Below are 23,781 nucleotides of genomic sequence, written 5' to 3'. Positions count from 1 at the left end.
TGAATCCAGGGGACAGTTAGGTTCCCAATTCAAGAACAAAAGTAAGTTCTGTTGGGATGGTGAAATAATAAAGTTGTCAAAAATGAATTGTTTGCAGGTGTAATCTAGGGCTTGTTCACACCAAATCCGGACCAGATCTGCATGAGTTTCTGCAGTGTCTTTTGCTGCGTTTTGGGCCGTTAAAAAAAAGAAAAAAAAATATTTTTTGCCTAAAATGGGCTCTCAGTGCATTCCAGGGTGTTTGCATGCCTTTTTTATGCGTTTGCATGCAATTTGGTGCGTTCCAGAGCAGAAAAAATAGGGCATGCTGCAGCTCTGGTGTGAACTAGAGCCCAAAATACCACTGGCATACATTGGATGCATTTTTGATGCCTCCTGTAACTGTTCTGGATCTGCTCCGCACTTGGTGTGAACAAGCCCTTAGGGATCAATCACACTGAGTTGTGGCACAGCACAGTAAAATCCAGGTTGCTGCAACACGCATCAATCCACGCTATGATGGGCTTTGCTATTCATTTACAATAACCATAATGCCCAAATAGGCTGCCATCTGCATTCTAGCGCACCTCATCACACAGTGCATGTGTTGTGGTGCATTTGCTTGCGGAAAATGCTACAGGCGCATCAAGTTGTGCATTAATCTGTACTGCCCGCTGATACCAGCCTCATTCACATGAACTACTGTATAGTGTCTCTGTTGTGTTCTTTATGCAAAATGTACACGTTTACACGTATTTCTGTGTTGCATACAGACCTTTAATGACAAACTCTTTATTTGCATTTAGAGTATCTAACCTACCCCGGAGGCAAAGATTTATATTGTGTAAATGCAATTAAACTGAATGCAAGAAAAAGCAGAGTGTGCGTTTAGTCGCTTTCAAATCATTCCATGCGTGTGTAAATGTCCTATAATTGCCTGCATGGTATTCCTGTGGCCACAAGACTTCATGTATGCAACCATGTTGTCTTCACATAGTGTGAATGGGCATTAATGCTGAGTGGGTGTTTTATTTATTTGTATTTTTATTATATATTTAAATTAAACTTTTTTGTCACCAGAAAAGAGAGATAAGGTGAAATCCTCCAATGGTGGCGCTTGTGGTGACAACTTTTTTTCTTTTCTCATTTAGCCTTTGTGGCCAAATGAGAACTATTTATTTTTTCTTTTACTGTATCTGCCCGGAATTCTTCATCGTTTTTTTTTTTTGTTTTTTTTTTTACTACAGAAAATGCTTTTTGTAAATCTAAAAAGCTGTACTTTTGGGTTTGTCAGCCCAAGTGAGTCTTGATCTGATGGTACTAAACCTGGTTTTGCTGTAGTTGCTGCACTCTTTCACTCTCCTTGCTGTTTACACTGGTACATTGAAGTAGCCTGGTCGTCGTTATTGGATACTCCGCTTTCCACTTGGAGGCTTTTTTTTGTCACCTTTATCACTTGAACGCGCTATCACTTGAACGCGCTATCACTGGCCAATAACCGATACAATTAAGACGTGGGGTGCCTCCACTTGTGTTCTGCTATAATGAATGGGTTCATTAACGTATTCTGTTTCCGCCAGCTCCAGTGACGGACCAATCTGTAACAGTATTGTGCGGGGTATAAGAAGGCTGGGTGAGAACTGGCAGTAGATTGTACAATCCTACCATTGTTCCAACGTTAAAGGACAAGTTCACATTCTGGGCACTTGTGCTAAAATCCTTCTGAAATGTATTTAAAGGGCCAGAGTACTCTGTACTGAAGTTTGAGCAAACTTTTGGCTAAAAAAACCTCTAGCTTGTTGGTTTAAGATGCAGGCAGAGTTGGCCATGAAAAGGGCACTCCACATCCATTATAATTTTTCCTCAGTCTGGAGTCTTTAAAAGCGATGTAACTTTTCCAACAGATGTGTAGACCAAAAATGCCTGTTTACATATAAAAGTTCAAGTTACTGAAAGCTCCTCCTTTACCATAAAAAAGTGTCTAGTAATGGGGGGGCCTCATAGATAGGTTACACTGGTGTGTGCAACCTATGCACACAAACACTCTGTAGTGTGGAGACTTGGGGCCCATTCACTATACATTGCATTAATGTAAAGCTTTATCTTAGGCAGAATGGGGCCCAAGTAAGAATGTAGCTTTGGCTCCCAAGTTTTTGATGTTCATATATAGAACTGCCAAACCCACTAGCTTTGTCTGTACGTCCATGGCTCCATCAGATACCAACTGCGCATGAGCCTTGTTAGGTGAACTTTACCAAAACTGTTACTTTTAAGGCATGCCAACAGTTGAGGTTGCCAGTGTGGGAATCTTGGCTCCCAACCAAACATTTAAGCCCTCAAATGGTTGGTGTCATAGCTCATAGCACACCATGGCAATTGCAGTCCAAATGGGGGCTTAGATGGCACCTTCCTTGGCTGTAAGGGATGGGAAGCTGCCAGGTCTATGTGCGGGTCTTTGCCAGTGACCTGGAAGAGACCTGTGGTGTCTGTGCATGCGCAACATTTCACAAGCTGACTCCTGGGATGAGTAAAGCAGACATCCAAGGGCGGGGCCCTCCTGCCTAGATTGCCTTGTAGATGATCTTGCTCTGATTGTGTTTTTGAGATGACCTTCAGCTCCAGGCAAATATAATGTACACAAATTGGGACAGCTCTGTATTCATGACTACATCAATATTGGGCCCTTGGGTCCCCATACTGAAATCACAAACTGTAAATAAAAATAGAGAAGTAACGCTTAGAAGAAAACAACGCATTGTTCCTGGCTCCAGGGAGGTGCTGGTAACTTCACCATGCATCATCGCTGCCTCCCAGGAAAGCTGGGGGCCCTGCAATGGGTTGGAGTGCATTCTTATGGGAATTTCAAGTCCTCAGCTTTCAGGCAAGGCAGCAGTGAACTCAGCTGCATCTCCTAGAAGTATTTGGTTTACATCTGGCATGTATGGGTGTTGATGACTTTGGCTCGCCAGCCCCTACATCACGGCCATATGCAGCGAGTGTGGGCATTCGACTTCTGGAAGTTTTATAGGATGAAAAAAGTTGGCCCCCCCCCTATTAAAATAACCCGCTTATTTTAATTCCTTCATCCCCTCTGACTCCATGTAGGTTGCAGTGCTGTGACAAGGGGGCATGTTGGCCCATTGCACAGAGACCACTGACACAACGGCAGGCGGCTGCAGCCAACAGGCCCATGCCAATGTCTTCCTGCTGGGGAGACTTTGAAAACTAACATGAAGATATTTCAAAGTTACGATTTTTGTTGTAACCGGAGTTAATTTCCTATTTTATTTTTAGCTAAAGCCTTTAAAACCGGATTTTCAAAGTGAAATAAGATCAACATGTTTAATTGTTTTAATGCTTATGAGTTTTTAGTGATTGGGTTATATAATGGAATTAGATTTTCTGCTATAATGGAATTAGATTTTCTTCAGGCAGCAGATTATAAAGGGCCAGATTGTTAATTTATATTCTTTCCACTCTGCTCTTGTCCCTACTGATTTGATCACAGGCAGACTTCGACAAAGCGGCAGAGGATGTCAAGAAACTGACAAAAAGGCCAACCGATGATGAGCTGAAGGAACTGTACAGCCTCTACAAGCAGTCTACTGTTGGAGATATCAATATAGGTAGGGGTTGTATTTAGTATGTATGGATTGTCTGCACTTCTGTTTAAAATATACCGCTGCAACTTAAAGGTATCTTAAAGGCCAAAAACTAAAAATAAACCTGTTTTAGTGAATTTCCATACATTCTATCCCACTCCTAATAACCCTATCCATCTAGAAGTGTGTAACCTTGAAGATGCCCATAGGATGTACTGACACAAATTCACTCAACCCTGTGCATAGGGACTTCCTTGTGTCACAATTCTGGGCCTGTCTTTTGCACTTCAGCCCAACATCTGGACAATGTAACATCATTGCTTGCTGGAAGCAATGCATTATGGGCTATGTAGCCTTGAGAAATCGAGACTGCATCACATCAAGCAGCAGGTAAATGGAGGCAAAGCACACTGGGAATCCGGGAAGTTGATGAAAATGATGGGCAGACAGAAGGCAGCACTCACTACATTATATATATATAATTTTTTTTCAAGTAAGCTTTGATTGCATTATTGGAAACCAACTCTAGTATGTATTCCTGTTACAATGCTGATGTTATAACACTATAGTATATCCTGGGACTTTAGAACTCCTTTTGGGCTGACCATACACTAGTCAAATTTTGGCCAAGGCCTGTTGACTGACTGGTTAATTCAACCAGTGTGTGGCCCCCCCTTTTTTGGGGGGGGACCCATGTGCTCAGTGTGCTATTATTTGAACATGTTAATTACTAGGGCTGCACTAATACCAGTTTTTGAGTATCAAGTACTGATATTTATCTTTCAGCACTCGCCATCACTTCCGCTGGCATGGAGCCGGCTTCTCATCCAATTGGGAAGCCAGGCGGCGTGTCCTTAACCGCCGCCCTGCTTCTTGATTGCCCAGGAAGCCCGCTCTGTGCTGTTTAGCCAGCTCCATGCTGATTTGGCTGTGAAGCTGGCTTCCCAGCCAATCAGCATGGAGCTGGTCAAACCGAAAGCCTGGCGGTGAGTCATTACCTGCTGCCCCACTTTGACCAGAAAGCCGGCTCCATGTTCCTCGTGGCACTGCCGGTCAAAGGTAATCTGACACTGACCGAAAATTTCAGGTATAGGAGCATTTGGGCAAGTACAACTACTCGCCCAAATACTCTGTATTGGCACCAATACTAGTATCGTTATCGGTGCATCCCTTGTATTTGCACTTTTGTATATTGTATTTATACTTTTTATATTTATCATTCAACAGACCCTTTAAGGCCAACTGTACTTTGTAGCAGTCACGGGTCAACTAAAAATTTGCAGCAAGTCTATTCTCCACCATAGTGTACTATAGATAAAATCTTCTGTTTATTTTTTGCAGCGTGTCCCGGCATTCTAGACCTGAAGGCCAAGGCCAAGTGGGATTCATGGAACCTAAAAAAAGGTAAGACTCTCCACTTGATTCATCCACTCCATTGCATAGTAACAACATCATTCTATGATCACGTATACATTCAGCAGCCAGAACTGCGTACTAACATAATGGTACTTTAAAATGAAGTTCTCTATTCTCTTTAAAGTTTAACTCCAGCCTTGCTTTCAGCCTTGCACAATTGTACTCCATTGCACATCATTGAGTGAGTTTGTCACTCTTAAATACCCAGTAACTCTACAGCTGCTTTGGTAATACTCATACTTGCCTTCCTGGCCTCAACATCTGTTGCATCATCATGTTGGGCAGGGGCGTATCTGCCACGAGGCAAACAAGGCGTTTGCCTGGAGCGGCAGATTCGCTGAGGGCGGCGTTGCTGCCTTGCCTAGGGCAGCAGCAAAGGTAAATACACCGCTGATGTTGGGTCATCGTTCTTTGTATTCTCCTTATGCAAGTGAAGCTATGGGGAGTTACTGATGCAGATTTCTGTTGAAGTTCATCCAGGGTGGGCCTGCTATTACTGCAGAGGCAGGACTTAAAGGAGAACTATGGGGTTAAGGCTTTTCCCCTTAGGGTAACGGGAGGACACAAACTAGTGTCCTCCCGTAACCCTAAGCTCGGTATACTGCGAGCTACAGCTCGCGGTATACTGGACACCACAGTATACCGCGAGCTACTACTCGCGGTATACTGAGACGCTGAAGCGGATCCCGACAATTATGTCTGGATCCGCCCAGCCGCGTGAGTGACAGCTGGCTCTGCCGATCTAGAGGCAGAGCCAGCTGTACACACCCCCTCCCCCGTTCCGCCAGTCAGTGCTGGCGGAGGGGGGAATCAAGCCCCTCCCATGTCATGGCAGAGAGCTGTGACAGGATGGGGAGTAGAGCGAACACCGGTATGTGTTCGCTCACTTCCCGATCTACTGAGCCGACCTGTTACAGTCTCATTGTCACAGGTCGGCTAGAACTATGAGGTGAGTGAAAAGCACTCGCCTCATAGTTCTCCTTTTAAACATTTTGCATTTGCATGTCTCTGCATTCAAATGGGGCACTCATTCTTGGAGAGCAGTGATGCCACCTGTCAGGTGACTACATTTTGTTTGCTTCTCTGGAATTCTTCATGGTGACAGATCGTTAAATACCTAAGGTTTAGTTTTAGGAAAGTCATACCTTGCAAAAACCTGAAGTACTGGCATGCTAAGTTGCATAATTTATAGTGGAACGTGGCCAAGCTCCTGTTTTGACTGGAGCTAAAACATTAGAACCTTTACTAGGCTTTTATTACCATGTGGGTTACCATTGGGGAGACTTTGTGTGTGGTTACTGAAACAGATTGTAAGCAGAAGTCTCATATAGACCGCAATTATAAAAGCACTTTTTATAGCAGAATGGAGAAAAGGTTCTAACCTTTGAGTTTTAATTGCCTCCTTGTTGGGTAGATTACCCTCATGTGTGGTCACCCTGAAAGGAAGCAAAGGGTGCTCAACCCCCATAGGCAGGGATAGTCTTAAACCAGGCTACGTGCCACTTAAAGTGTGTTTTTTACTTTATTTGTATACCCAGCCTGCTTTAATTTTAGTGCCTCAATAGATCTGAAATGCGTATACCACCAGTTCCCCTTTTCCCATCCTCATTCTGACCATGCCAAGCATGCAGATCTGTGCTGGAGTGGCTAGTTTTCACCTCCTGTGCTTGGTCTATGAAGATGCATTTCATGCCTATACCCATCTGCCACGCTGCCCCGTCCAGCCTTGTTGTGATTGATAGTGGCTCCCAGCAGGCACTTTGCTGTCAATACGCCCTTTTGGTAATCGGGTGTACACACTGGGAAGGATGTGTGATGTCATAGGACCGGTCTATTTACAAATCTGACATCCCTCCCCCCTCCATGCAGAAGAGGGAGCACAAAGGCTGTACAGTAACATGACCACAAAAAAAAAAAAATGGTTCAAATTGTTAATTTTGTGATTCGTTACCAGGTAATATCTCCTCTATTCCAATGTGCATTTGGTGTATATTCATTTTTGTTCTTGAATAAAAGCTGCTTCCCATGTAGACCTCTCAATGCCTTCTGTTTTTCAGGCTTATCTAAGGAAGATGCGATGAGCGCCTATGTGTCTAAAGCTCATGAGTTGATTGAAAAGTACAGCCACTAAAAAGGTTGCATAATGTTAGCACCTTCAAACAGCAGTTCCTGAACTGTCAGGACAGATGAAAAGAACTCTAACACTACATACCAGCTCTTGCCTCACGTGATGTTTCAGGTATAATTAACATAGGACTGTCCAGTCACAGGAAAAATACCCTTTGTCTGTACTTTTCTGCACTGACCTATTAAAACTTTTACAAAAGAAAGATGGTGGTCTTGTTTTTTTCTTGTTAAATTTTCATTAGTATGACAAAGTGAACAAGTTGCAAAAGAAATGGAAAATAAAGATACAAGGAAAATAAGCTGCATAGGGTCAGTAGCATAGGTGATACAGTATTGTGTATTGGCATTTATGTAGGTCAGGAGCTTATAACCAAAGTAATGTCACCTGTTGCCTAAGATGACTGCCAGGGGGTCCAACATTGACTTTCTTGCAGGTCCCAGAGTGGTTGTGTCATCTACTTTTTCAGCAGCATTTAATTTCCCCTAAACTGCTGGGATCTTTTTAGAACTGGTTGCCAGTATGATTCCCACAGTAAATGTTTGCTGGATATTTACCTTTTCTGTATCTTTAGATGCTTTTTATTGGTATATTCAGAGGTTATACACTTATACAGAACAAGAATAAATAGAAAAACAAACAATAAAATCCATACACTGGGCTAACAAAACTCAGAAATAATTGTCACACAGATGTCATGTAACATACATATTGGGTTTACAACTCCAGAGCAGAGATTGAGATACTTGGGCACTGAGTACATATTTACTCGTATCGGTAGGCATAGTAAGTGTTTGCGAAGCATTTCAGGGAGTGCGAAGGACCTTCATCTTTTACAGAATTGGCCCTTCACTTTCAAAAAGATTTGCCCTATTCCCCATTTTGAAAGTCCTATCACCCCATCAGCAGTTGCATAAAAGATAGTAGTGATTTTTAATCGGGATTCACCCATTTTCAAAAGGGATTCAACCTGTGTAATGTGGTGGCTGATGGGACAATTTTGTGTGTTGGAACCTCTCAATCATGTTGTCTGGGTCTGCTGATGGGTGAATCTTGTTTGAAGCTCAGCCTGCCTTTTTGCAAAAGTAGTAAATGCATCAATATACAGTTACCATTTTCATAGAAGCCTGCAGAGCACTGCATCAGTTGCAGTGTACAAACTTTTACAGGGTTATTCACAAAAGGGTGAAGAGTTTGGAGAAGTGAACAATCTGAAACCACATAGCTGAACTGAAAAGTGAAGATAAATTTGAGAATATTTCCAAATCCAACTATTTTGGCCTAGATTGTTCCCTTCTCCAAACTCCCACCTTTTTTGTGAATAACCCTGTTAGTGTTTACCCTCAGCCCGAGGTCTGTAGAGAAGTAGATATGCTGTTATGGGGCTGTAGGAAGTGTGGCTGGACTATAACTGCGGTGAGGTCATCGCCATGCTGCCGGTGCTGTATGAGTACCTCTGCTATGGTGGCAGATGTAGGCTTCTTGATCATTTCTCATTTGCATAAAAACCATAAAGATTTTTACAGTATAAATCTGCAATTGTGAGTGGGAGGAGGCAGGTGAGGATGTTGCGCGTCCCCCTAAATAGTGGTGTTACATGAAACAATGTCTTAAAAAGTGGACCGTGCCTTTTTAATGTGATGGGAGAATCCTCTGTGAATGATGGAATTGTCCTTACAATACATAAGAATTGCCAGCAACCAATGGCTGTGCAAATCGCATAACAAATCTTTTATAAATGAACCCTTTGTGGTCACTGATTGCACAACTGGTGTCTTATAAGCTGAATAGGTCACATTTTGGCAGTGTTGGATAAAGGAAAGTGTTTCTTTAATACATTTCAATGCCCACTGATAAGAATATTCGTGCTATCTGTGATCTTTGCTCTTTGAACAGCAGTTATCTGCTTTTGAGTTATTAAAATTAAGCAATAGTGACTTGTAATCTTTACTTAAGCCATGTTCGTCTAGTCACATTATTAGACTTGGACTTGGGTCTGACCCCAAAAAAGCTTTTGTAATAGTGGTAAAAGGCATTCCCACAAACCTCTTTCCATGAGCCATGTTACAGATACAGTATACCTAGGAAAGGAAATCCTGCCTGTAGCCTGCATTTGGGTCTGTATTATACAGGATTTATATAGCGCCAACAGTTTTGCGCAGCGCTTTACAACATGGGTAAGGCATTATAATTACAATTCAAGAACATGGTAAGGAGGGCCCAGCCCATGAGGGCTTACAATCTCATCTGGGTCTGTAGCCTGCATCTGGAAAGAAAAGGCACGTTTGTGCTACTGGGAAGGGAGGTCATTAAAGTGAATCTGTTGCTTGGCCTAAAGCAGAGGTTCACTCAGTGTATTTCCACCTTTGCAGTCACAATTGAGGAAACCCCCAATGTTCTTATTTACCCAGGACACCAAAAATGTTTTACCCTTCCAGTTGTTTTGGAACAGGGTTATACATAGGACACTGAAATTATTTAGAATAGTTTCTAATGTGCAATTAGGGGACAGACTGAGGGACTTTGTGCATTAGCATATAATGTGCCATGCAATCCTCAAGATCTTTAACCTGTTGGTAGGACAGTGTACATATCTAGTTTTAGAAGTGATCTGCCAGCACAGTACACAGGGTTTATTATAGTAAACCTAATTCCCCAGCCCCCTTCCTAGCATTACATAGGAGGGTGGAAAGCTAGGTAGGATTTGTTTAAGTAAGCAGCATTTGTTATGCTGTGTGAAGGAGAACATGTAACACAAATGTATATAAAGCAAATGTGGAACTGCACTTTAGGGTTTTAAATGTAAACTTGAGTGCCCTGCAGTAGTAGTGGTCATCGTTTAATTCAGGCAGGTCTGCTTTTGGCTGATTGCGCACATTGTGATGAATTTTGTTACAGTAGGACAAAATCTGATGGAGATTAAGTTTTTGTATTGACTTACCATTACAGCAGAGCTGTTTATTCACAGATACAGGTCCGCTCTAGTAACCCGGCAGTTTTCTTCCATACCTTATTAGCAAGCAATAAATAGAACCTACAACTCCCCTGTGAGCCATCCTCCAGGGACAGGCCTAAGGTAAAGAGCACTGTGTGTTTTCCACGTTTCCTTGTCTGCAGCCCCGGGTGATACTGTATGTAATCTGCTGCAATATACTACAATCTAAACTGATAATCTGCTTTTGATAAATGGCTTGGGAATTTGTGAATACATTCATGCAATTGCATGTTATCTGTAACCTTTATTCTAGATCTACACGTATAAGTATGTCTGGACAGAATAAAACAAACCTATTGCATATTTTTAGTGTCATCTCAAACATGAAGTTACAACACTGCCTCTGCTGTGTCTTAGACCCTTGCACTCTGCTTCACTTACTCCTGGCCTTGTGCACTATGCATTACATACTACTGAACTGAGTTACTTACTCCTGACCCCTGCACTTTGCAATATGTATTCCTGATCTGTGCATTGTGGCTTGCATACTACCACCTTCTGGGTTGCTTACTCCTGACCCCTGCACTCAATACATACTACTGACACTATACTCTGCATTACTTACTCTGGATCCCTGCACTGTTCTATACTACTGACCTCTACTCTTCAAATCTTCCTTACTTTTTTAATGGGACCTTGCTGGGGGCACTGCACCCTGGTAAGCTTTGATCTTTTGCACATTGTTCAGGTAAATCTCCACCCCCCCTACAGGGTTGCCGCCCCTGATCCATATCGGTTCCTATTTTCCTGCTAATTAGGATGTAGGGCTGTAGCTAACAATTATTTTCAAAATCTATTAGTTAGCTGATCAAGAAGTTAGATTAATCGGATAAAAAAAAAAAATGGCTCCAGTGATGGACTAGTTTAAATTGAGATTGTAGTCCATCACGGGAGCAAGCTTGGAGCGGTTGAAGTAAAAAAAAAAAGTGTGGTGTGCAATATAGTACATTATACAGCGGCAATGCAGAATACCACCAGCTATAGAGGAATACAATAAATCCCAGCAATAGTACATTATACATACAGTGTAGAATGTATTGCTGGGATTTGTATTCCTCTATAGCTGATGGTATATTGTGCTGTATATTATACAAAGCAATGTACCATCAGCTATAGAGGAATACGAATTGAGAGATCGAGATTACCTGAGCAGATTGTGGGCCTGTCTGGCAGCTGCCTTCCCCCCATGCCTGCTCTTCCTTAATGGATTGTGGATGGGCAGGCAGCGGCGAGGCGAAGCCTGCAGCGAGTCCATGATGCGAGGAGGAGTCGTGTGGCGGGCAGGACAAGTAGCGTGCAGGGAGCCGCAAGCAGGTCAACTAATCGAAATTTAACTGATCGATTACAACGTTTTCCATCTATTATATCGACTTAGTCAATTAATTGTTGTAGCTCTATTAGGAAGATTAAAAATAAAATTCTAACCAGCTCTAAGTACAGGAATACTTTTTGCTTATTGGCATTCTAACAACGACAAAATTAGAAACTGAATTTAAAAAATATATTTTATATTTGCAGAGAAAACGACAAATCTGTGGAATATCCTAAACATAATTATAATATCCCAATTCATATGTGATTCTGCCATTTCCATCTCGGCAGCCTTCTATACAGATGCGTCAGTTTGTTGAAGAGAAAATTGTACAGCAAGCGTCAAAAGCATTTGGAAAGCTTATGGCACACTGTAGGCCATGTTCACAACGAGTGCGTTCCAGGAGCAGAGCAGTTACAGACCGGCGCAAAACTGCGTCCAATGTATTCCAATTGTATTTTTAGCTCCAGTTCACATCGCATCGTTCCGTTTCAGAGCAGGTAAAAAAACTGCAGCAGGCCCTATTTTACCTGCTCTGGAACGCATCAAAAATGCATGCAAACGCACTGAAAGCCCATTTTAAACGAAAACCATTTTTTTTAACCAAAAAAGTCCCGGAACGCATCAAAAACGCGGCAAAACCCACTGCACTGGTTGTGCAGAAACTCATGCAGATCTGCTCTGTATTTGGTGTGAACAAGGCTTTAAGCATGTTTATTGAAGCCTTTAAAGAAACCTTCATTCACGTTTTGGTGATGTTAAACACAGACCATAATGGGAGCTGATGTCACTATAAACTAGCGGGCACTCAGTAAACTGCAGTACTCATCACATTTTCTGACAGTCTGCTATTGTCTTGTTTAAACCCTAGTCCCTACTCCCCTTCCTCAGGAACCCCAGCACCCTTCTATGTGTTGTGTGTGGGGGTTTTTCTTTTAAGTTTCCAGAAGTCTTCAGTCTGGCCACCTGATGGACAGGGTCTTTGTCCGTTCTTCTCCTGGTGGTTGGCAGTCCCTGACCTCAGCACTGACATCAGTAGGTCCACGATGTCCTCAGCCTTCCAGCTTAAATTATTCTGGCTGTCCTTCAGCCCAGAAGAAAAAACACCTAGAGGCAGCAAGCTATTACTGTGGTGGACAGCCAGAGAGGAGGTGAGTATTGCAGCCATAATGGCTTTTTAAAAATTATTATTTCTATTATTCTTTACAGCTCCAGGATGACCTTTTTCAAAAAACAGTCCAACTGTGAGCTGCCACTTACGTTAAATAATGGGTTCTATTTCAATAAAAGCTGCTGCTGAAGGCTTTTTCAGAAACTTGCTGTACACATTGCTCTTCAACAGGTTGATGAATACAAAACCTTTTGGTGGTTATTTTTGGCACATCACAGGTTATAAAATTAAGGTCTTAACTATTTCCCTATTATCCAATCGGATTCACCTATCTTATTTTTACTTATAAACTGAAGAAAAATGTGATGGCCTGTAGAGTTATCTTAGTCACCCAGACTATAGATAGCAGTCAGGTAATTGATATACATAGGCTGTGTCCTAATCGGTGAAAAAAACAGCACTGGAGAAAGCGAACCTTCAGGCAACCGGAGAAAAGTAGTTTAGAAATAGTCAATCTCGGCAGCTTCCATGTATCTGGAAATGAATTGTACAAGAGACTTCTCATTTGTAGGGTCCTTCAGGTAAAAATGACCACCAGGCAGCATGTGAATACTGAAATCTCCGCTCGTCAGATCTTTCCAGGCTGTGGAGGAAGCCAAGAGAAAAAAAAGTGAAAAGGGGCGCAGATATACATATAAAGAGAACTAGTCACAAACCTACAAAGTTCAAGGCACATCCAGAGTACTGTGATAAAGCCAGATCCTTCTTCATGTCCCCCTCTCCCCAAAGGAGGGGGGCTCTAATCCTTGCCTATATACAACTGAAGCTAACTTCAGGAGAATCTGCCTCTTTTGCTCCTGGGTCAGTGATGCCATGAATGCATTTCCCTCTCTACAGCCCCAAGAACGGAACTAGACTCTACAGAAGTCGGCCTTACTTGCGTACATGTTACTGGAGGTTTACAGTCCCCTCCCAGCAGGAGGCATGAAGAAGATCAGGCCATGTCAGTGTGCCAGATTAAATTACTGACCATTGTGTGCTGCACCTGCTAGTAAGAAATGGCCTGCTTCTCAAGTTTGCAATCCAGCAGCCTGAAATACTTAGCTTTCTCCTAGAGCTGGGTCACTCAGTCTAATCAGCTGCCCCTTTGCCCCTTCCACCTCTCAACCATGGTCAAGAGACCAAGCAGTCAATCAGTGCATATGCATCACCGAGAACCCGTCCATAACTACAGCTGAGAGGCACAATGGCAGCAAGGCAGCTACTGCTTGGACTGTGGTGAGCCCCCCCCCTTACTGAAAGGAGGTAGATACCGTGTTTCCCCGAAAATAAGACAGTCTTTTTTTTGGCTCAAAAAAACGCACTAGGTCTTATTTTCGGGGTAGGTCTTATTTTTTTTTTAATGTACAACAATCCACACTTATTACCGGTAGAAGACTTACAAGACAGGAGTGAGTGGCAAAGTTAAGAATATGGTGATCATGGCAGTCAGGGATGCCGTACCTTTTCAAGAGCAATTTGGTAACCAATCACTGGCCAGAATGAGCGAAGTGCGCTTTTGCTACCAATTCCTCACAGGCGCAGTGCATTTGGTATCACTCCACATGTGATAGGAGTCGGCGCTATAGAGGAGGCATCGGCTTATGCGGCTCTGCTCCCTCCGCTGCCGCCTCGCTTCCTCTAGCACTGGCTACGTTGGCACCGCTGATTCTCTCCTGCCTCTCCGGCGGCTCTTCAAGTTCCCCCTTAGGCCACCACTGGCCCTGGGAATGGTCACAACTAGGTCTTATTTTCGGTGTAGCTCTTATATTTTAGCAATTCCCCAAAATAGCAAAAGGTCTAATTTTCGGGGTAGGTCTTATTTTCGGGGTAACAGGGTATTTAGGCTGGTGGCACCTAATCTGACAACCACTTTTTAAAAATAAGTGTTGTTAGGAACATAAGAAAATACAGTACAATTTCAAACAAAGAACTTGACCCGCATTGTGTCTTTATTAATTGACAGGTCATAGTATACTCCAATGTCATGTTTTTAAGATATATTTTTTATTGGTTATAAAATATATAGATAACTCAAAGAGAAAAAGCACCCCATATAACACCAGGTGCCGGCTCTCAGTTACAGATCTTCAGTTTACAGTGGCTTACGGTAACATCAAGAGAAGAGGTATGTAAGACAATCTTGCCATGGAGAAATAAAAAAAAGAAGGAACTGTATCAGAAGACAGAACATATTATGCATGAGATTGGACTATATAGAACTTTGTACCAGAGGGGAGAGCGTATGGTTAGAGGCAACCCAGGGACCCCATATTGCATCAAATAGTTGTGGTTTAGTAGGGAGTTCATAGCAATAGGAATGTTGTACAAGGGTAGATTTGAGGTAATCAGATTTTTCCAGGCATCCAAGGAGGGAGTCGAGGGTCTCTTTTGTGTCAGAAGGATCAGGTTTTTTTTGCATAGATGTAGAGGGTGTGCAATAATGTTTTGGCATGTGTATAAAGGGATAAGCCCCCACATTATAACCAGCAATCCAGGTTTTAGGATTAATTATCAAACAATACACGGCTACAAACATCGGTTGGATGAAGTTCAACCAAAGTACAATACCGTTGAAAAGATACAAAGATACCCAACCATGGTAAAGGTATACTAGCAGCGGGACCATAACGTAACATGAGGAAAGATTGACTTAAATGGGCTTTCAGATGAGGAAGAAGTGAATTGGCCTAAGACAGAGGTAGACAATCTCGGCTCTCCAGCTGCTGTGTAACTACAAGTCCCATGAGGCATTGCAGGACTGACAGCCCTAGGAATTTTAGTTTCATCACAGCTAGAGTGCCAAGGTTGCCTACCCCAGGTCTAAGGCCTAATAGAAAATAGGTATAATGCCTCTCAAGAGCAAAAGTCTATCTCTAACCAATTCAAACAGGGCCGGCCTTAGGGGTGTGCGAGCAGTGCGGCCGCACAGGGCGCCATGGCAACAAGGGCGCCGTGCGGCCGACACAGCTCGTCCTGGGGGCGGCTTCTCTCCCCCTCACCGCTGGGCGCTGGCCATCCGATATGACAGCGCTCCCTCGTCCGCCCCCCGGGCGCAGGATACATCACTTCCGCATTCTTGTGTCACTCTCCAGCTTCAGATGCTGGAGAGAAGCTGATGAAGCAGATCTGTGCTTCATCAGCTTCTTCAGGGGGGTCCTAGGTGACATTAGGGGTCTTGGAGACCCCTGATGTCTCCATAAAGAGGACCTGTCACATATTTTGCTATCACATAAGGGGGTTTTCTAACCCCCCTATGTGATAGCAATAAAGTTTCCCCCCCAAAAATGTAAAGTTACAAATAAAAAAGAATTACATTTTTTTTAAAGTCCCCCCCCATACATACACGCATGCAAACAGGCATCGGGTGCGCATACGTGTGAAAACGACAATTTCGCCCATTACGCCGCACATGTTACATATCGCCGCGAACGTCGGAATGAGAGCAATAATTGTAGGGCTATCAATCACTGATAACACTAAACTGATGAGCGGTAAAAGCTTTTAAAGCGTCACCTATGGTCAATTTGGGGTATGGTAATTTTTTACAATTTTGCAGGTGCGCGCAATTTTAAAGCATGACATGTTTGGTGTCTATTTACCCGACGTGACCCCGCTTTTTATATTTTACCAAAAATATGGGTGATAAATGGGTGTGGTTACTGGGGGGTGTGGCCACTAAAGGGTGTGGCCACGGAGGGGTGTGGTCACTGAGGGGCGCTGTAAAGCTTTCTCGCACAGGGCGCCTAAAGGCCAAAGGCCGGCCCTGAATTCAAAAGTGGCTAGGCCTGGGGTATCAAACCCCAGTCCAAAATGTTCACGAACTTAGAGGAGGTTCTCTTATTTAGACAGATATTTTTCTCCATTAACAGCTTTCTATTTATTTGGTCAATCCATTGCCTGATGTAGGAGAAGAGGATCTATACAGCGCATTAGTACAAGCGATACATACAAGCTTGAAACAAAGCCTTAATAATAGCCATTCATATATTCTGATCCATACAGTTGTCTTCCAAGACCCCAAGAACACACGCCATAGGGGTTTCTAGGAAGAGGGACATGAAAGATAGACTAGAGCTGAGAAACAATTGAATGATGACAACGCCAAAGCATTTGCAGCAAATCCAGATGGTCTCTTTTGACTGCTATTTTTTTTTTAAGGGAAGCAGTAAAGGAACCCAAAGTCTACAACCGGCTTCAGATCTGCTTTCAATATGTTTAAAGAAGAACTTCGGTCTAATGGAAAAAAAATAATGTTTGATACAAAGAAATATTTTCCAGATTTACACTTATTTTAATAATAGGACTATCACTCTTTGTAGAAGAATCATTATAATATAGAATTCCGGTCCACGTTATACATTCCAATCTTTGCTCCCATGCAGAGCAATGGCATCCAACGAATTTTCAGCATCCCACACTTCCCGGTGTGTCCTATGCCTGCTTACTGCGCATCACGGGTAAGTGACAAAGCAGCTGGTGGTTGGAATCACAGAACACAGCGAGGGATGCTGGCATCCGAAACTGCTGACTAGTCCTTCTGAAAATGCTAGTTGCCTGAGGAGGCCAGATGGCATGGCAGCTATTGTACCTCTCCCGTAACCAGAATTCTGCTTTAAACTGTGTTCAGCCAGAAGGAATGACCACAAGTGTATAATGGTAACATTGAAGTGCTTTGATTATGATATGTTAACAAGAATAACTCGTAGCTTACCAGCTAAATCATGAGGAACATCTTCGGTTCCATCAAAACATGTCAGGCCACAGGACAGAACAGGAGCAGATGGCTTCTCATAGCTAAGCAGGGAAAAATAATTATTTACTTGGATGATAAAGAATAATGGAGCGCTCTTACAGCAACAGTAAGAATGTCTTTTTTTTTTTAAATTATGGAAATTATATAACTCTAGCCATACCAGAAAAACTGAAAATTCTATTATATTCACCAGTAATTTTCCTATTCTGGCACTAATCCGTGGCAGAATACATTACTGTTGTTATAATTATTATTATTATAAAAATACAGGATTTTATCACGCCACAGGTTGCACAGCGCTTTACAACATATGGGGAGACAAGACAGTACAATACAATACCATACAAAAGTATTAGAAGGACCATGCTTGTGAAAGCTTACAATCTTCAAGTGGTAGTACGCTGCCATGGGGGTGCCAGGGAAATTTTTTGTATCATACCTACCTGGCAGTGGCGACTCTAGGAACAATATGTAGGGGGGGTTTTTTTTTGGTGTGGGCGGGGGCACATAAGATACCACTGTCAGATCTGGGGGGCACTAAAAATTTTCATTGCATGTCGCAACCGCTGGGCGCCGAGAGCTGATTTAATTGCGGGTGGCATCTGCGCCCTGCGGTTGCGACAGAAGCTGCATACAGCGTGTCCTGGTTACTACTTAAACCGGCGCGCGGCTCTATGCAGCTTCTGAGAAGATACGCTATTAGCATAGCGTGGAAGCTGCACATTTTGCATCGCTCCCACTACGCTAATAGCGTATCTTCTCAGAAGCTGCACACAGTGCTCCGGTTTAAGTAGTAACCAGCACACGCTGTATGCAGCTTCTGACAGCATGGGAGACTGAAGGCTGCACTTGTCGGTGGATCCAGGGATCAGGTGAGTATTAAAAAAAAAATCTTTTATTTTATGTTTTTGTTTTTTTTTAAATGCGTGTGTTTGCAGGGGCTGTGGCCTTTAATTTTATGGGGGATTTTTTATTTTAGTTTATTTAACTTTTTATTTTTTTAAACTTTTTTTGTATTTTTTTTAATTTTTACTTTTTATTTAACTTCATTTTTGTATTTTTTATTTATTTAACTTTTTTTAACTTTTTATTTATTTAACTTTATTTATTTTTTTACATATTTTTTACTTATTAATTTAACTTTTTTTCTAACTTTTTTTTAATTCTAGTTTATTTTTTTTTAACTTCATTGCTGGGAGCAATAGCCAGCCTGCTATTGGATATTTCAAATTGCAATAGCCAAAAAACAGGCTGGCTACTGCACCCACCCACTGCCTGCTGTCAATCAGCAGAGGAGGTCCACCTCTGTTGATTGACAGCTGACAGTGGGCAGGTGCAATAGCCAGCCTGTTATTGGCTACTGCAATTTAAAAGAGCCAATAGCAGGCTGGCTATGCTGGAGTGAAGACGATCGCGCGGCTGTCAGCAGAAGAGAAGCTCAGATGCCGCAGAGAGGTGAGTAGACTGCGGGGGGGGGTCAGACTGTCAGAGGTTTCTCCCTACAGCCTGTAGGGAGAAACCGCTGACAGTCTGTGAGGCTGCAGCGGGGAGAACCCCTGTCCCAGCAGATAACTGTGTGATAACCGTCCCGAGCACAATTATCTGCTGGGACAGGGATTCCATTTCTCTTGTATTGCGCTAGCGCTGGGACTGTCGCCACTGTTGGGGGGGGGGGGGGCAAGGGATAACCTAGGGGGGGCAATTGCCCCCTTGCCCCCCTGGTAGCGATGCCACTGCTACCTGGTATTTTCCTTTCCTGGCAACGATCCATGGCAGAATACAAGTGGTAGTACGCTGCCATGGTGGTGCCAGGAAAATTGAACATTTTATCATGCCTACCTGGAATTTTGCCTACCCCCATGCCTACCTGGAATTTTGCCTACCCCCAATCCATGGCAGCACACTACCACATGTATGCTGCCATTTTGGTGCCAGGAAAGTCCTTTCCAAGGGGTTTTCTCAGTAAAAGCACCCCAGGAGTTGGAATGCCCAGGTGCTTTGAAATACATTTAGTTCTTGGGTTGAAGGGAAAGAAGAGTGGCGTGCCCCTTACTATTTTCAAAGCCTCATGACTGGCCTTTTACTATGGTGGGGAGTCTCACTGGCCAGTGGTGATGCTTAGGAGATGTAAAGGAGCAGGGCCAGGTTCCTGACCCATTGACACAGGAACGTAAGCATATTTCAAAACACTTGGGCATTCTGAAAAGCAGGCAAAGACCTCATCTCCCCAATCAGCGGCGCGTATTGTTTGACAAGTGGGAGCACACTGCAGCCTGCACCCGATGGCTGTATCGATATGCAGTCTGGTGGAATTGGAGCTGTGAGTCTTTTGCTTTTTTGCAGGGAAAGACCTAACACACGCCTTTTCAGGTTTATTGCAACATTAGATAAAGCATTCACGATATCCCATAGTCTACTAATGAACATTTGGTAAGACCTTCCATTATCCTCCTGTGGTTGTTGTAGGATTGTAGCAGACTTTAGACTTACACAAAGTTCTCCACAAGTTTCAGATCAGCTTTCAGAGGTGGCAAGAAGAGCTGCATGGCCTCCTTGTTCTGCAGAAGCTCAGACGGCGTTCCCTGCGTTGAGGCCATCCACTTCAAGAACTCCTCATCGCTCAGCTCCGATCTCTTTTGAGATGGGTAGCGGAATGGCGACTACAACGAAGTGTGAAAAAAAAGACTGGAGTAAAGTTGAACTCTAAGCAAATAACAAAAAATACATCTTTCATGCAGGTATATGTTTTTGAAAAATTGCTGTGTATTTTTAAAAGCAACCAAGTCAACTGTATTCGACTTGATCATGAAAATACAGCGGCATTGCATGTAGATAGCTGTCTTTATTTTCTAAGATGTACCAACTGTGATCTGATTGGTTATGATGGGCACCACTACATTTATGATGGGCACCACTACATTTTTCCATAGATGCATCTTAGATAATATATATCGGACTCACATGAGGGGCGGAGGCTCCGGACACAAACAGATGAATGGGCTCCAGTCCATGCTTCTCCTTCAGTCTCGCTGCTGTGGCAAAACTGCTCAATGACCCAAAACTAAGGATAAAAGAACAAATGTTTACTGGAGCATGAAGCACTTTACCAAGTTAGCTCATGGCATGAGTTGACCAATGTCATTCCTCTTGTCACCCAACTAAGGACCTAGGTCAGGGGTAGGCAACATCGGCTCTCCAGCTGTGCTGACACTACAAATCCCATAAGACATTGCAAGCCACAGGCACGACTCCCAGAGGCAGAAGCATGATGGAATTTGTAGTTTCAGCACAGCTGGAGAGCCAAGGTTGCCTACCCCTGACCTAGGTCAATGGGCTTTGATACATCAAGTAGGTATTGCACTCAGCTGTATAGGAATGCAAAATTCGCTTGAAGCAAGTCAAATGCAGGTCATGTGCACCCATTAATTCATTCTGCATGATCTTACGGATGAGAAACTGATACCGTCGACACAAGCCCAAAGCTTGTTGACACAGCCTCTTCAACCCCAGCCTGTTTATGCCCATTCATAATCAGACCATTGTTCAGTTTCAGCCCTGTGATAGTTTCACTGACAATTACTCAGGCATGCAACACCGTACCCCAACTGACCAACAAATAAAAAAAATAAAAAAAGAGGAAATACAAAACCCCCCCAAATGACCCCTTTGTGCAAAGTGGACACTCCAAAGTGATCTTATTTTTTACAATCATTTTTGCAGATGAACAAACATGTCAGTATTGAAAGGGGTAAGACTTTAGGTTCAATGGGCCTCGCTTAAGCGTAGCACATTTAACATTGTGTATTGGTAAAGGAAAACACTCTGGTGGTTCTTTTAAGTGCTCGCAGCTATTTTTATACATATTGGCATGAGCTAAATTCATTACTGTAAGACATTAGGTTGCTATCATTGATTGGATTTATGAGAATGATCCTTCCTTCAGCTTCCTGAAGACCATTACCAGATCCCAAATTGAATGTATTTGTTGCAGTATACGAACAGACCGCACAATCCAGAGAATTCCAATACTGCAGACTTTATTGAAATTCACAGCAAATCCAGTATATCAGTGAATACAAGTGCATTAAGCAACAAATGCCAGCACTGCACACCCCCAACCAGCTACAACCTCTCACATGTTTCACCTGCAGGCTTATTCACCTCTATGCAGGCTTATTCACCTCTATGAATAAGCCTGCGGGTGAAACATGTGAGATGTTGTAGTTCGTTGGGGGTGTGCAGTGCTGGCATTTGTAGCTTTATACACTTTTATTCACTGATATAATGGATTTGCTGTGAATTTCAATAAAGTCTGCAGTATTGGAATTCTCTGGGTAGTGTGGTCTGTTGGTATACTGCTGCATTCCAAGGTGGAGACGCACCTATTGGACCAGCACCTGGGGAGTCCTGATGGTGGCTAAGGAATTGGAGCAGTGAGATTTCCTTTGGCTCTGAATTTATTTGTTGTCTGGATTTGGTTTTGAAAGTGACTCTTGCCACTCCTATCCTTTTCTAAATTTAACTGGAGAAAGTAAAGTCACTTTTTACACAGGCGCACACTATTGAGATCATTTATAATTCATTGACAGTTGCATTTGACCTGCTAATCGAGTTTTGCATTCACATAGACGTGTACTGCAATGCAAACCCACTTAAAGCAAAAGTCCTTTGACAAAGGCCCTAAAGGAATACTTGGAAAAGTAACAGGTTCACTTTATAAGAGACACCAAAAGCAGTCTCCACTCGTCTCTCCCGCTCTAACCCATCACCCTGGAAAATAGCCAGTACTTCCAAGTATGGGGAAAGAAGCAAGACTCCTCCTGCCTGCCCATAACGCAGCACAATGTTTGAGAAGCCAATCTACAGGTCTGAGTGCTATTATATATGGGTGCAAGAGGTAGCCTGGTGAGACCTGTACCGGTTCCTACAGAAAGTCAAAACTTGTACAGGAAATTCCGGAAGACTTGGTGGCGTACTGGAGTGTGATGTAGCCTACGAAAGGTAGGTGTATGCAGCTTCAGGTGCCAGCAGTCCAGCAAAGCTATATTGATGTTACTAAGCATAGCACAGGTTTGCTTTAAAGAGACCCTGTCAATAACTTTAAACAAGTTGCAGGAAAAAGCACTGAAAATGCAAGATAAATAAATGCTTACTTGCAGTTTTTCCTTCCTACATTTTGTTTTATTCACTTGCAATGTACCTCTGAATTTGTAAGAAAAGCCAGGAAGAACCTTAGTACAGCCCTTCACCCCCCTTCGCCCACCACCAGCCTTCCTTGCACAACATAGCCTTCCCCTCTCATGGTAATGTCTAATTATGCTCTGTGATGGCCCAGTTCCTCTACCACTCCCCACATCCTTCTCTACATAAACTGTGATGTAGCTGCCATGAAAGGGGAATGCTATAGGGTTTCATCTGAGTGACAGCTCTGAGTCTAATGGTATCACATCCACATCCAAGATGGCTGTACCCAAAGGCAGTCTCAATGCCTTTCATTGTCTACACAAGGAGTATACACACACACACGCTAAATTAAATGCACAAACTAGGGATGTTCAGATACCAAGTACGGTACTCGGTACAAGTACAAGTACAGATACTTTTCCAGTTTTAAGATTAGACTAGAGAAAAATTCAAAAGTAAGGAGCACACGGAGCCATTTTTCCAAGTACAAGTACTGATACCTGTCCAAGTCCTCACAGATACAAGTACTGATACATTTGTGTTTAGTGTCATGTGACAGTTTTTCTAAAACAATACAGACTAATGATTTCAGGACAGTGGTGGAGTGAGGGAGCCAGGTCCCAGCTGCAACCCTGGTAGTTCTCGTGAAAATGACAAGTATCGGCACTGGGATCTGAACTGGTATCTGGACATCCCTAGCACAAACCTAAAGGAACACCTACTTAAAGTGCTAATTGCACTTTGTACCTACTTAAAGTGAACCGGTGCTTTGCCCATGCAGACATGGAGTCTTTAGATAGTAAAATGCATATCTGTACCTGTGGCCAAAAAATGCGAATCGCTTCTCACGCAGCAATGGCAACAGTACATCTGTGATCTCATCCACTAACTGGTCTAAGCTGTGATGAAATGGCTCTCGGGAACGAGACTCTCTTCCAGGAAGTCTAATGGAGTACACTGGAGAAAAAGTAAGGACAACAATTATCAGAAGCTGTACTTGAGATGGTCCTTGAATTGTCTCCTTTCACATCCTTATTGTTTTTCTACTTAGACCGAGCCAGCAGCAAGGGAAGGCCAGGAGGGCCTTAGCTATTATATGACATCAGCTGAACACAACTCATTTGCTTTTACATGCCCAGTTCCCATCACATATAATCAACACCAAACTTGACAACTTGCCTTTTCTGCTGCAGACTAAATTGGGAGCCCATCTAAGTTCAAGCATCATGGCCCAGGTGCAAATGGCCCAGGTGCCCATGGAT

The 23,781-nt window shown here is 43.0% G+C and overlaps 2 protein-coding genes across 2 annotated transcripts in view; one reads left to right on the top strand and one right to left on the bottom strand.

The window, feature by feature from the left end:
* Positions 1 to 7,323, top strand: part of ACBD7 (acyl-CoA binding domain containing 7) — an 8,219-nt gene extending 896 nt beyond the window's left edge. Inside the window, exons 2-4 of the mRNA XM_018566870.1 lie at positions 3,488 to 3,605; positions 4,923 to 4,985; positions 7,055 to 7,323. Coding sequence (XP_018422372.1) covers positions 3,488 to 3,605; positions 4,923 to 4,985; positions 7,055 to 7,128 — 255 coding nt within the window. The 3' untranslated portion in view covers positions 7,129 to 7,323. The remainder of the gene's footprint in view (positions 1 to 3,487; positions 3,606 to 4,922; positions 4,986 to 7,054) is intronic.
* A 5,707-nt stretch (positions 7,324 to 13,030) lies between these two features.
* OLAH (oleoyl-ACP hydrolase) overlaps positions 13,031 to 23,781 on the bottom strand; it is a 16,559-nt gene continuing 5,808 nt past the window's right edge. Inside the window, exons 3-7 of the mRNA XM_018566869.1 lie at positions 23,338 to 23,476; positions 20,297 to 20,396; positions 19,826 to 19,995; positions 17,294 to 17,376; positions 13,031 to 13,183 (exon numbers count right to left, since the gene is read on the bottom strand). Of these exons, the coding sequence (XP_018422371.1) occupies positions 13,041 to 13,183; positions 17,294 to 17,376; positions 19,826 to 19,995; positions 20,297 to 20,396; positions 23,338 to 23,476 (635 nt within the window). The 3' untranslated portion in view covers positions 13,031 to 13,040. The remainder of the gene's footprint in view (positions 13,184 to 17,293; positions 17,377 to 19,825; positions 19,996 to 20,296; positions 20,397 to 23,337; positions 23,477 to 23,781) is intronic.

This window comes from Nanorana parkeri, unplaced genomic scaffold (genome assembly GCF_000935625.1).
Source record: "Nanorana parkeri isolate BGI_ZX_2015 unplaced genomic scaffold, ASM93562v1 scaffold984, whole genome shotgun sequence".
NCBI classification, from domain to species: Eukaryota; Metazoa; Chordata; class Amphibia; order Anura; family Dicroglossidae; genus Nanorana; species Nanorana parkeri.
The sequence above is the reverse complement of the archived record's forward strand: the minus strand, read 5'-3'. Positions and strand labels throughout refer to the sequence as shown.